The 12,576-nt window shown below is 37.0% G+C and overlaps 1 protein-coding gene across 1 annotated transcript in view; it reads left to right on the top strand.

Moving 5' to 3' along the window:
* The window catches only part of Iqcm (IQ motif containing M), a 353,128-nt gene that overhangs the window by 45,977 nt on the left and 294,575 nt on the right, over positions 1 to 12,576 (top strand). The window contains exons 4-5 of the mRNA XM_052728865.1: positions 4,936 to 5,026; positions 8,855 to 8,934. Of these exons, the coding sequence (XP_052584825.1) occupies positions 4,936 to 5,026; positions 8,855 to 8,934 (171 nt within the window). The remainder of the gene's footprint in view (positions 1 to 4,935; positions 5,027 to 8,854; positions 8,935 to 12,576) is intronic.

Here is a 12,576-nt window from a genome sequence, read left to right as displayed (position 1 = left end):
GGGAAAATGAAAGCAGTTAATCTCTGTCACTGGCAGACATAAATAATAGGAAGACAACATAACTGACTAAGTTTCAAATATTTTATTTATTGATTCTTATAGTAAATGTTTAACAAATGTACGAAGTTTTATAATGAGATGTGCAGACAATTCAAGGTAAAGAATTCCCAGTCAACACCATTAAAAAACTTCTATCAATAAAGGGAAAGTGGACCAGTAACTGGTGACTCCAAGTTAGATACAGATCAGATTGCATCTTGTGAGTGGAGTATTGAAATGTGAATGACTAACAACAGGAGAAAATATTTCAGGCATTTCTTTAATCAGTATTTTTATAAAACACCTGAAAGCTCATGTGGAGAAAACAGAACAAATGCTGAATATCATCTTAGGGCAGGGCCAGCTTCTGCATTTTGGTGAAGTCCCATGTGTCTCTGGTAGCCTTCAGGTCCCAGTTTCATTGGACTTTGAATGAACAATGTGCAGAGAAAATACCTTGACCTATGTAGGATGGTTGGTTAAGTGGGAGCTCCCCAAAGCTGATCTTTCACTTCTGCAAGGTGAAAGACCGAACCAGAAGCAAAACAAAAAACAAAACAGCAGCAGCAACAACAACTACACACACACACACACACACACACACACACACACACACACAACTTGCTCGTAGAAGGTAAAAAGAAGCTATTGTTTTAGCCTTAACTCCAAGAGAGTCAGAATTCTAGAATTCATAGCCACAAATAACTTGACTTAGGATTGAATTACAGTTCATAGTATCAATATCTTATAAACTTCTAATGTGAGAAATTAAAGTTAGCATAATTGAAAGTGCTATCAGCTGCCTACAGGAAACAAACACAAATACTTTTACAGGGGTATATCTTATTTGCATCTTGCATCCAGCACATGTACTTAAATTTCTACAAAATATGTAAATAATTCTCATTCTTGGGGAATATTTGTGAATAGTTTCTATTTGTGTAGAATATGAATTTACAATGTAAGAAATTAAAACTCATGAGGAAGTAAACCATCAGGAGTGAGACTGAGTTACCTCTCCTGATTAGAAGTACATTCACAAAGACCATAGAAATATAAATTATCAGGTAAAGGATAAAAATAACTGAGATCAATGTATATAAAAATAAAAATAAAGATAAAAATGTATAGACAGGCGGTGGTGGCACATGCCCTTAATGCCAGCACTTGAGAGGCAGAGTCAGGCAGATCTTTGTGAGTTGGAGGCCAGCCTGGTCTACACAGTGAGTTCTAAGATAGCCAGGGCTACACAGAGAAACCCTGTCTTGGGAAAAATAGTATGAACATATGAATGAGCTAATGACTATCGATGTAGCTGAGAAGATCTGATGAAGAACCAAAGAAACCTGTAAGAGTTTAAGTAGTATATTATTGAAAATAGAATTAATAAACTAGAAAGCCTATCATAGGAGATGTATAAAATGGAGCACAGAGGTAGAGAAGAAATGTGAACGATGGAACCCTAGAGAATGAATTGATTTGTTTTAGTAGAAATAAGCAGACTTTTCTAGCTGGGAAACTAACTAGAGAATGGGAGAAAGTATATCAGAAGAGGCAATGACCACTGCTTCATGCATACCCAATTCCGTGTGTGGAGCAGGGAAAACCAAATGAAGATGGAATAGTACTGGGACAAGCAAGACACAGTGAGAGACCACAGATGATGGGCGGCAAGGTATGGGAGCCGGCTTGGCTCTCATCTGCCAATTTTGGCACTGTGAACATAGAAAAGAACAGTCATACAAATTGCAAAAAGGAACTAATATGTCCACAGCAATATTCAAAATGAGAGGAAAGAGGAAGGATGTTTTTTTCTCCTTACCGAGGAAGCTAGCTTATAAATGATTGCATAATAGATTACAAGGCAATGTTACTAGTAGGTGATTTAGGCAAGAGTTACTAGTAGATACCTAAGTTTCTTCTAAAAAGACATTTTCAGTGCATTTCAGTGATCTAGAATTATACAAAATCTGTGCTCTGTTTACTGTGAAATTATTTTAGGAAACAGCATAGTGATAATTTAGAATTACAGAATTTAAAAAAGAAATGTTTATGGAAGGCATGGAGGGTAGAGGGTAGCATGGTTGTAGGTGGGAACCCAACTGAGGAAGCTCTTATGGTTCCAGAGAGTGCATGGTAAAGGCCTGTGTAAGAAATATAAAGTAGAAAGGGTGGACAGTGTTTAATGAATGATTGCATAAGCGAGGGGAGTGAAAGGGAAGTGATTTGAGATGCTTTCCCAGGTGGATAGTACTATTGTTAATTCTGAGAAGGCCATGATGATTGAATTGAAGATAGTTGATTACTCAAAATTGGAACTTAAGAATTGTGTATACAAAAAAAATAAACGTATGAGCCAAACACACCTAGGCAATACATATAGCCACAGTAGTTGGACCAAATCATTGAAGTGAAGGATTAGACAGTTGGCAAGGGGAGAAAGATTGTGTGCGGAAACACAGCCAATGGCTAAAGATTCTCAAGACAAAATGAGGTCCTGAAAGAAACAGGTAAAAAGAAATTAGAATGAGGACATTGACTGGGTAGGGGACCAATTTCAGGTGACTGAATATTTGATTCCAGCTAACCTCTGAGGGGAGCAGGGCAAATTAATTGGCCACTCTCATGTCCTTTGTGCCTTCTACCTGATTTTATTTTAAATTACCAAATGGTCCCCACTACTCCTCCATTTTCATTTCTAGCCTCCCCATCTCCTTTCTTCTAATTATTTCAATCAAATGATTCATAGTTCATGGTATAAAACTGAAACAAAGTTTTATAACATTGGTTGAAAGGCAAGATTTTGCATTAAGAAACATTTACAAACTCAAGAGTGTTATGACCTGGCTGAAGCCCATTACCCATCTTAAGGTGGACCAATCACAAACACTTTGACATCTGCATTCTTTAATTGCCATCAGCCTCTTCTGTAATCTTTACTGAAATTTAAGGGTAAAGCTTCTCGTATTTTGTGTAGCTAGACTTTTTCTGGTTCTGCTTGGCCCACGGTCAGGACAAATCTCTCTCACCTGCCAGTCCTGCAGCTGCTCAGACCCAACCAAGTAAACACACAGAGACTTGTATTGCTTACAAACTGTATGGCCGTGGCAGGCTTCTTGTTATCTAGTTCTTCTATCTTTTTTTTTTTTTTTTTTTAAGATTTTTTATTTATTATGTATACAGTGTTCTGCCTGCATGTGTCCTTGCAGGCCAGAAGAGGGTGCCAGATCTCATTACAGGTGGTTGTGAGCCACCATGTGGTTGCTGGGAAATGAACTCAGGACCTCTGGAAGAGCAGCCTGTGCTCTTAGCCTCTGAGCCATCTCTCCAGCCCTAGTTCTTCTATCTTAAATTAACCCATTTCTATTAGTCTATACTTTGCCACGTGGCTCATGGCTTACTGGTACCTTACATCTCGCTTGTCATGGCAGCGGCTGGCAGTGTCTCTCTGACTCAGCCTTCCACTTCCCAGAATTATTCTCTCTCCTTGTCCGGCCTATACTTCCTGCCTGACTACTGGCCAATCAGTGTTTTATTTATTAACCAATCAGAGCAACACATTTAACATACAGAACATCCCTCAGCAATTTTGTAGTTTGGAAGAAGTCTTACATGATTGAGTTAAAAAAATACTGTTGAGGGCCAAGCTACACAACTGTAACACATATGCATAGTGCCTAAGTCAGTCTCATGCAGGCTCCCTGGTTGTCTGTTCAGTCTCTGTGAGCCCCTATGAGCCCAGGTTAGTTGATTCTGTGAGTTTTCTTGTGGTGCCCTTGATTCCTCTTTTACAGGCCTCTGGGAACCTACTCCTCGCCTTGCCCAACCTTAATATAAGGGGAGGTGCTTAGTCTTACTGCACCTTGATATGACATGTTTTATTGATATTCATCGGAGACCTGCCCTTTCCTAAACAGAAACAGAGGAGGAGTGGATGGGGGGGGGTGGGCAGGAAAGATGGGGAGGAACTGGGAGAAGAAGAGGGAGGGAAACTGCTACCAGGATGTAAAATAAATAAGTAAATTAATAAATTTGTTTTTTAAAAAGGATACTACAGAGGACTTTCACTTTAGAACTTATACAGGTTATGCCCTGTAGTTCTGGAGATTGCTACTTCTCTTTGAGAATAAGCATAGTACTTTGCAAAAAAAAAAATCACTATTCTGAGGCTCACAAGAGGTAATTCTTAGGTCAAGTCTAACCACTCAGTACTCCTAGAATACTACAAAAAATAATAGTAACACTGTGTTTTCAGTTTCTCCTCAAACTTGCTATTCTGTGTCACACTGAACTATATAGTTCAGTCCAGTATGTTCCATTCTGTGTTGACATTGTGACTTTTCTAAAGAACAGGCTTTATGCTATGAGCACCACGTGCCTCTATATCTTTCAGTATATCCAAGCTGGGAGATGAAAAGTGCTGGACAAACCTGACTTAGTGTGTTTGTCTTTAGTCTAACTATATTAAATGAAGAGACTTTTGTTTTCATTAACTAATGACTTGCTAACTTATTTTAAAGCAGCAGAGCCTCCCATATAAACTAAGCTTTATGAAAATAAAGATGTTAATGGTAACACACACAGAAGTCCTTTACATTCATGGGCTTGTGCTATGTTGTTGCAGGCATTTTTCTGAGATGTCCTTTTTTGATATATGTTATTCATTTATGGTTTACTTTTTAGCCCTAAATTTTAGTAATTATAAAAGATCGGAATAAGATAGGGGTAAGAAAAAACTATTCAAATGTGTTTTATGGTAACTTTGTGTTAGTAATTTTTAAAAGAATATGTTGTCTCTTATTTTAAAAGTCTGTAATTTGCAATTAAATTTGAAAAGTACATTTAGAACTTGGAAATTATAGTAGTATACAATCAACGCTTTTTTGTTAATTCCAGAACAAGTTAAACTGGGTAAAATAATAACTGATATTGAATCTGTAAGTAAGAAAATGGAGAAAGAAAAGCAGCTGCGTCTCAAGAAACCCAGGTAATGTGGAATTATTTAACCTAGACAATAGAGGGGTGAGGGGAGAGGGAGAGAAAAAAGATTTTCTTCTTGGCCAATATTCTCTCACTAACTGCAGTGGTTTCTCAAGCCCATTAACACCCCGTGCATACGGCTAATTTATCTTTCTGCTCTAGTCCCAAAGCATATCAATTATCAAAATTTTAGTTTTCAGTTCAATTAACTTTTGAACTGGAGGATGTCTGAGTAGCTAAGCAAACCATCTGGGTTTTACAGTGCGTAAGCTCAAATCCAATTTGTGTCTTTCTTGAGAAAAATGCCATATTTTATGATAATATTACATAAGTTTGGAATTTTAATAACTCCTTTGCAGCAATTATGGAGCAGAATAAGTTATAATTTTCCCTTTAAAATCTAATAATTAAAGGTTAGTCTTTCTCTAACAGAAGGTGAGGATGATTCCACAGAACATAGTTGGAATGCAAGGATTTGGAACATTGCTTCTGCTCTGTGTGTGTCTGGAGATAGGTCAGCTACTCTTCTGGATTATTCTACAGGATCATACCATCTTCTAGATGACTTTACAAGAATGTGTTAGAGGGTTGGCCCTAAGGCTTCAGATAAGACCTCTGACAGCCCCTAAGCACATATTTTTGAGAACTTGTAGAAAGTAGATACATCTCTGTTAAAACAGCTTTTTGGTGACTTTTTTTTTTCAGCACTTCATTAGCACAGCATGTTAAGAAATTGATGCAATTGTACAAATAATAGATATTGGAGGAGATACTATTTTGCTTTAAAGAATATCTTGGCATCCAAAATCTGTGTCACAAATTGTGCTTAGCACTAACAGATCTTTGTCCGGATAGCCATTTTCTTGGGTTAAATGTATTACAAGTATCAGATTTGAACAAGTAGAAGGTATGCACAGATTCAGGGAAAGAAGTTTGGTTTAATTTATGATAGGGGAAGAAATTATTGTATTGAAAGATTAATTTTTCCCCTTTCTATTTTGACTAAATTTAACTCAAGACTCAGGTTAGCTTAACTAAGTCATGGCTGTGGAAAGACTACTTAATAAAGCAGTTACATAGTTTAGACTATCCAGTAAGCTTTTAATAACTAGAAAAATTAACTGAATTCATTTGAAAATGCTTCTTACTTTATATGAAGCTTATAATCCAAAGAATACTAACAGCGATTTAAGGACAAGTGGGGCACTTGTTAACGACAAATCTGAGCAGAAATAAAGTCTTTCATTATGTTTTCTTTCTCAGTAGAGTTAACAGTTTCTCAGGGAATTGTTTCTTCTACAACTGGGGGAAGGTAAAGGTCTCCTAATACCCCTAGTTCCGATTTTGAATAAAAACATGTCCTGTTTAATGAGGAAGATCAACACTGTTTGAAATTAAGAGCAGGTACATGCACTCCAACGGCAGCCTAAAGCCTGGGAAGCCTGAACTTGAACCCACTTGGGCTGCCTTGTCTTTATTTATAGCTAGTTTATGGTGGTAACTTGCTCCTATCTTAGCAGTTAGCTTCATTTCATTAATGTTGGAGTGTGATGGGAGTGCAAAGGAAAAGACAAGTGAGCGTTTGGGGACATGATGAGTCAGGTTCTTTGAAAACCTGTGTTTTAGTACATTTTTTTAAAAAAAGCATCCGGTTGAGGTTTTTATTGAAATCTGGCTCTCCATATAATACAGAGAAGAAGAGGCTGTAGGCAGCAGAAAGAAGAGAATAGAATCAGCCAGGCAATCAGGTAGAGGATTGCTAACAGGCTTTCAGACTAGAGTCTGGGAGGGTTTCTATACAGGTCACATAGAGGCCTATGGGAGAGTTTTTTTTTCTCTTCTCTATTTCCTTTTAAGGTGCCTTGGGAGGCACATAATGGGTAAGGTGAAACACATTTTTAGGTATAAAAATATTGACTGAAGAAACAAAAATAATTGGCTAAAAATAAGGAATATGAAAGAATTTCATAAGTGTATGATGCTTACCTTTATCCACATTTTTCTATTTTTGGCATGCAAACAGCAAACAAAATGGAATGCTTCCATATTTTCACATTTAGATTAAGAACGTCATGTTCTATACTGCATCTTCAAATTTTAAATTAAAGACTATTGTGCATAAGAATCCTGGTCTCAGGACAATAATGGTGGATGTGTATACATTTTATATGTTACTTTCCAATATATTGTATTTGAGAATCTATGCTTAGGTCTTCTGATCAGTCAGTCCAATGACAGAACGAAGGTGAAGTGCCACATAGCATAGCAACCCTCCTTATCTCTTTCTTCATCTCACCTCAAAAGTGCCAGGATATTTGCATGCATTCCACTGTGTTGAAACATCTCAGAATTTTTGCTCAATGGTTTTCAAATGTTTTGCTAAAAGGCATCAATTGTAAATTTTTGTCACAATTTTCATTAGTAGGAGATTGTTGAAAAATATTTGTCCTAATTTGAAGATTAAGTAATACTTAGCTGTGGTCCACATGCTAGAAAGTAAAGCAAACTGTCCAATAAGTGCATTTTGCCTCAATTTTAGTAGGATGTAAATGAATTCTAGAATTTCAGATGGAATTACTCCAGTTCTTGACCAAATCCGTGGATATGTCATACGCATGACAGAGAGATGAGGTGGGTCCATCTTATAACTTGTTACTCTTTATTTAGTGCCTACACCCTATCTGATATCAAGCTCTGATCAGGATGGTCATAGCCTCTTCCCCCATACATGCTAATTTTTTTTCTTAGAAAAACATTTTAAGTACTAAAAACCTCTGTAACACTTATATAACATCCAGATAGCAATGTCATCTCTAGGCATACCAAGCAGGTAATTGAACAGGTGCATAGATGAGAATGCTCAAAGGTTTTCAAGAAGTTTTAATAATAGCAAAAAAGTATGAGCACCCCAAATATCCATTAGAAGACTGATAAACCATTAGTATATTCAATCCATATAGTATAATGTTAGATGACAGTCCAATATAACAACATACATCTATATATGTTAGTGAAGATGTCCATAATATAATATTAAGTACTTAGAAAGTTTGTTTGCATTTATATACAAATAAACATTGAAAAGATATGGAATATTATTATACAGCTAATCATGTCAAATGAAGTTAGAATAAAATAGTGTAATATAATTACTGAAGCCCCACTACATGACTTCAAGTCATGGCTCCATCTATTTCTAGTTGGGATAATCTGACCTATGTAACCCTATGCATTTTAGTTCCCTCATGTATAAAATGAGTACATTAATAGTAGAAGCAGTAGCAGATGCTTGTTGGGAGGATGAAATCAGGTAGGACATATAGAAGGCTTTGAATAGTTCCTAGACTATGAGAAACTCTAGGTTTGCAATAATTAGCAAAATATCAGAGTGATGTATTAGAGAAGATTTTTCTTTTCTTTACTTTTGGTTATTTACATTTTCTAAACTGTCTGTATGGCGCTTGGCTCTAGGTCAAACAGATGTGTTTGAATCTCTATAAGTGATATCAGGGAAATTACATTATTTAAAATCCCCTATCAAACAATGAAAAATAGATAAGATGCTTATTTTCCAAACTTTTGTTAGGTGGGGATTGCTCAGAAAGGAGATGTTCCTACATTTTGTCCACACTAAAAACTAGCAAAGTTTAGTGTTATTCTTTCAATAATATTTCCTCTACAGGACACTGAAGAATCCACAGGTCTGGTCCTGCTGTCAGGAGTAGGTGGGAGTATGTGAGGCTAGCATTTAATCCTGTAATGTTAGACTTGGGGGTTGATTACAAAACAAGGGAGACAAAATCACTCAAGTTGTAACTCTGTGTTTTGAAAACAGAATGTTGGAATCCTTCCATTCCCATGTTGGCTTGAATTTACAAAATCTGACCTCTTCTCTGGGACATCTGAGAGGACCTGGTGAGTTTTACTAGGCTAATACTGGCAGCAGTAGTGATTTTCATGATGTAAATCAGAATTAGTACTAAGCAAAGTCACTTGTTTATTATTTCATTTTAAAAACTGTCGAAAGATAAAAGATTTGAGGGACAACTACTGAAAACTAATTTTTGTTACTTTATTTAAACTTGAAAAGTTGGATCTTTTAAAAATGTGTGTAAATATAGAATGTTGTGGGAAACTGTGAAGATAAATTCTTAGAATTCAAAAGGGTTTTGAGTAATAATTCTTCTGAGTTACTGTTTTTAAAATATATAAAATTCCTTCAAAAGAAGCTACATATGGTATTTTAAAGTCCTTTAAATACAATCAGAAAGCTTGGAACTTACAGACTATTTTGGAGACCTAGGAGGGGTTTTGACTTAAGAAAACTATGTTGTAGTTTTCCTTCTTTGTAACTTGTTATTCATATTATTAATCTTCACACTATTATTTTTTTCTCCTACATGTGCAAAGGCTATCTGGACAAAGGCTCAGCCATTGTTTAATGCTGCACAAAAGATAGAAAAAGACCATTTTAAAATGTTTGTTGAGAGACTCCAAGCTACAGATTATTGTGAAATTGAGTGGAAAAGAGCAGAATTGCAACCACTCGTGAAATTTTCAAGATTTGCTTAAAGTTGCTCTAATACAAAAATATTCTTTTAAAATACCTGGAATATGTACTAAAGGAACCACAGCCTCATGACAGCAAGACTCTGTCCCTTTCACAGCCCCTGCCCCATAGCAGCCCATCATTCATGTTGAGTGAATGGATGGATGACAGAGACAAGTTAAAATGGGACAGCACCCGAATGAAGCAGTTGAGAAGTGTATCTGTGTGTCGCTTCACTCTAGAGAGGGTGGTAAGACACAGGACAGTTGTATCAGTGCCCAAAGGAAAAAGAAGTCGGGGAATAAAATACTTGACACTATTTTTAAATGTTTTTAAAAACATAGTGACTGTTAGTGGATTGAAGTGGTGGTGTCATTAAGCCAACTAAAATGTGTTGCAGTGTTATGCCTTAAAACCAGACTCACCAGCACATTGTCAGTTTCATCTCAGAGATCTCTCAACACTCACCCCTCAGCAGTTAGAGTAGAAAGCTGCATGTTCTGAAAGCATAAAAATGGTAATAAATCCATAATTTCTGTGTGCTATAGGCTTTCTGTTCCTTTCTCTTTTAAAATGAAATGTATCTCCAATATGAGTTGATATGTAACCAATGTTTTATCATGTGGAGTTTTGTTGAATTTTGTTTTGTTTTTAGCTAAACCATTATTTTTTAATTGGAAAAAATTTTTCTAAAACAGAAATGTCTAAAGGCTTGAGACAAGCAATTTATTTTATAAAATAAAATGTGAAAAAATGTTGATTTCTGTTCTAAAATAATTTATATACATTCATTGCATTGCATCTTTGTTGAAAAACTAAATAATTTTAAAATGCCTTTAAAGTTCATTTTAATGATGTTTTCTAAAAATCCGTTTGACACGGGCTCCTACTCTATTTGCTGAAATGTGTCTCCAGTAATCACAGGAAACATTCACTGAAGTCGATTAAATAACAATGTTACTTAAGCAGTCAAAGAGCATAGGTATGTGTCCTCAGAAGTGCACAGTCATTTTCTATAATCTTAAACATTTCAAAAATATTAATAAATCATCATTTTCAGTGAAAGAGAAAAGAAAGAAAACTAGATCATAGGAATCAAGACCAATTCTAATTTCCATCCATTTATTGAAATTTAAGTGGATGACTAGGGTGTCACTCCTCGAAGTCTCATCTTTTAAAATGGTATAGCAGAGTGCTTGCTAGTGTTAATATTGGCGTTCTGATTCTCCTAGCTTCTAAGTGGAAGCCTTATCCAAATTACTGAATCACTTGGTGACTGTTTCTTCATGGGAGATATGTGGAGGCTAATAATAACACCAAACTGAGAATGATTAGTGCACGCTTGTTGAGGTGTGTGGCACAATCTGATGCTCACCAAAACTGAGCTGTAGTTGCCAGTAACAGTTTCAAGTGAATGAACTCAAAGGCACAATAGGAGCAAACACCTGGTTTGCAAAGAAGTGCCTCAGCACCTATCCTGCAAGAGAAGCCGTCTTACAGTACCACTGTCACACCGTGAACACTGTGGCCCTTCATAGAGACACCTGTCTCTGCTGTTGCCATGGATGGAGTCATCTTGCTCAAGACCTTCAATCTGCCCTTTTGCCTTCCTACCTCAGTACATTCAATAAATCACTTCTAATTTGATATTCCAACAAACACCCTCTCACCTGTGATTTCCAAACTGTTTCTTACCTTTCTGAGTACAGGGAATCGAACCATGGTATGGACTTTTACTTAGAAAGCTGTTCTTTTTTTAAATTTATTTAACTTTATTTTATGTTAAATTTATGCATTGGTGTGAAGGTATCAGATACCCTGGAACTGGAGTTACAAACAGTTGTAAGCTACCATATAGGTGCTGGGAATTGAACCCGGGTCCTCTGGAAGAACAGCACCAAGAAAGGTGTTCTTAACAGACAGTTTCAAAAGAAACTCTGGAAGGAGGGAGTTTACTCAAAGAAGCTCACATTGCCCTAAGTGACAAGGAAAGGATGAAGTTACTGTTTAGGAAAGGAGTAGATTGCTAGACAATTTCCTTTATCTGTGGCTGGTTCTTAGTTTTTCTACAGACTGTTAACAATAGAAGGACAGTGATTTCCCCCAAGTTCACAGTCTTGAGACCCTCAGGGAAGATCACAGAGTATCCCCTACAATTCTGTCTGATACAGCCTCCACCAGGTGTGGGCTTACAATGCTGGGGAATGCTCAAGCCTGCTGTCAGTAACTCCATGTCTCTCATTTGACCTCACGACCACCTCTCCCACTCTGGAATCTGTTCACTGTGCTGCTGGAACTCACACTGAATGTCAAAAACAATCAAAAAGTCCTTATACCTTCTTAAAATATTCCCTTCACACTCGAGGCCTAACTGAAGACTGTTGTGAAAGCATTTCTGCTTTGGCTCTCTAAAGTGGTGTGCTAGAGGTTTCCTGCCTTGCCCACAGTCAGGACAAATCTTTGTCACACGCCAGTCCCACAGCCACTCAGACCCAACCAAGTAAACACAGAGACTTATATTGCTTACAAACTGTATGGCCGTGGCAGGCTTCTTGCTAACTGTTCTTATAGCTTAAATTAACCCATTTCTATTAATCTATACCTTGCCACGTGGCTCGTGGCTTACCGGCATCTTCACATGCTGTTTGTCATCATGGCGGCTGGCAGTGTCTCTCTGACTTAGCCTTCCACTTCCCAGCTTTATTCTCCTCCTTGTCCCACCTATACTTCCCGCCTAGCCAATGGCCAATCAGTGTTTTATTTATTGACCAATCAGCAACACATTTGCCATACAGACCATCCCACAGCAGTGGTGCCATTTCTTTCTGCCATCCTTAACACATGCATCTAAGGGTGGAGATAGAGTGTCCTCCCTAATCCTCATCACTGTTGTTTCCAGACCATTTCCCCCTCCTTTCTAAAATTTTCAGCTTTGGCTCTCATGTCATCCAACAGCATTCTCCATTAGCTTGCTTCCTGTAGTAGTTATTAGTTTGTGCTCATCTTCT

This window comes from Peromyscus californicus, unplaced genomic scaffold, assembly GCF_007827085.1.
Source record: "Peromyscus californicus insignis strain IS unplaced genomic scaffold, ASM782708v3 Scaffold_8__1_contigs__length_139910024, whole genome shotgun sequence".
Lineage (NCBI taxonomy): Eukaryota > Metazoa > Chordata > Mammalia > Rodentia > Cricetidae > Peromyscus > Peromyscus californicus.
This window is presented reverse-complemented; position numbering and strand designations above follow the sequence as displayed.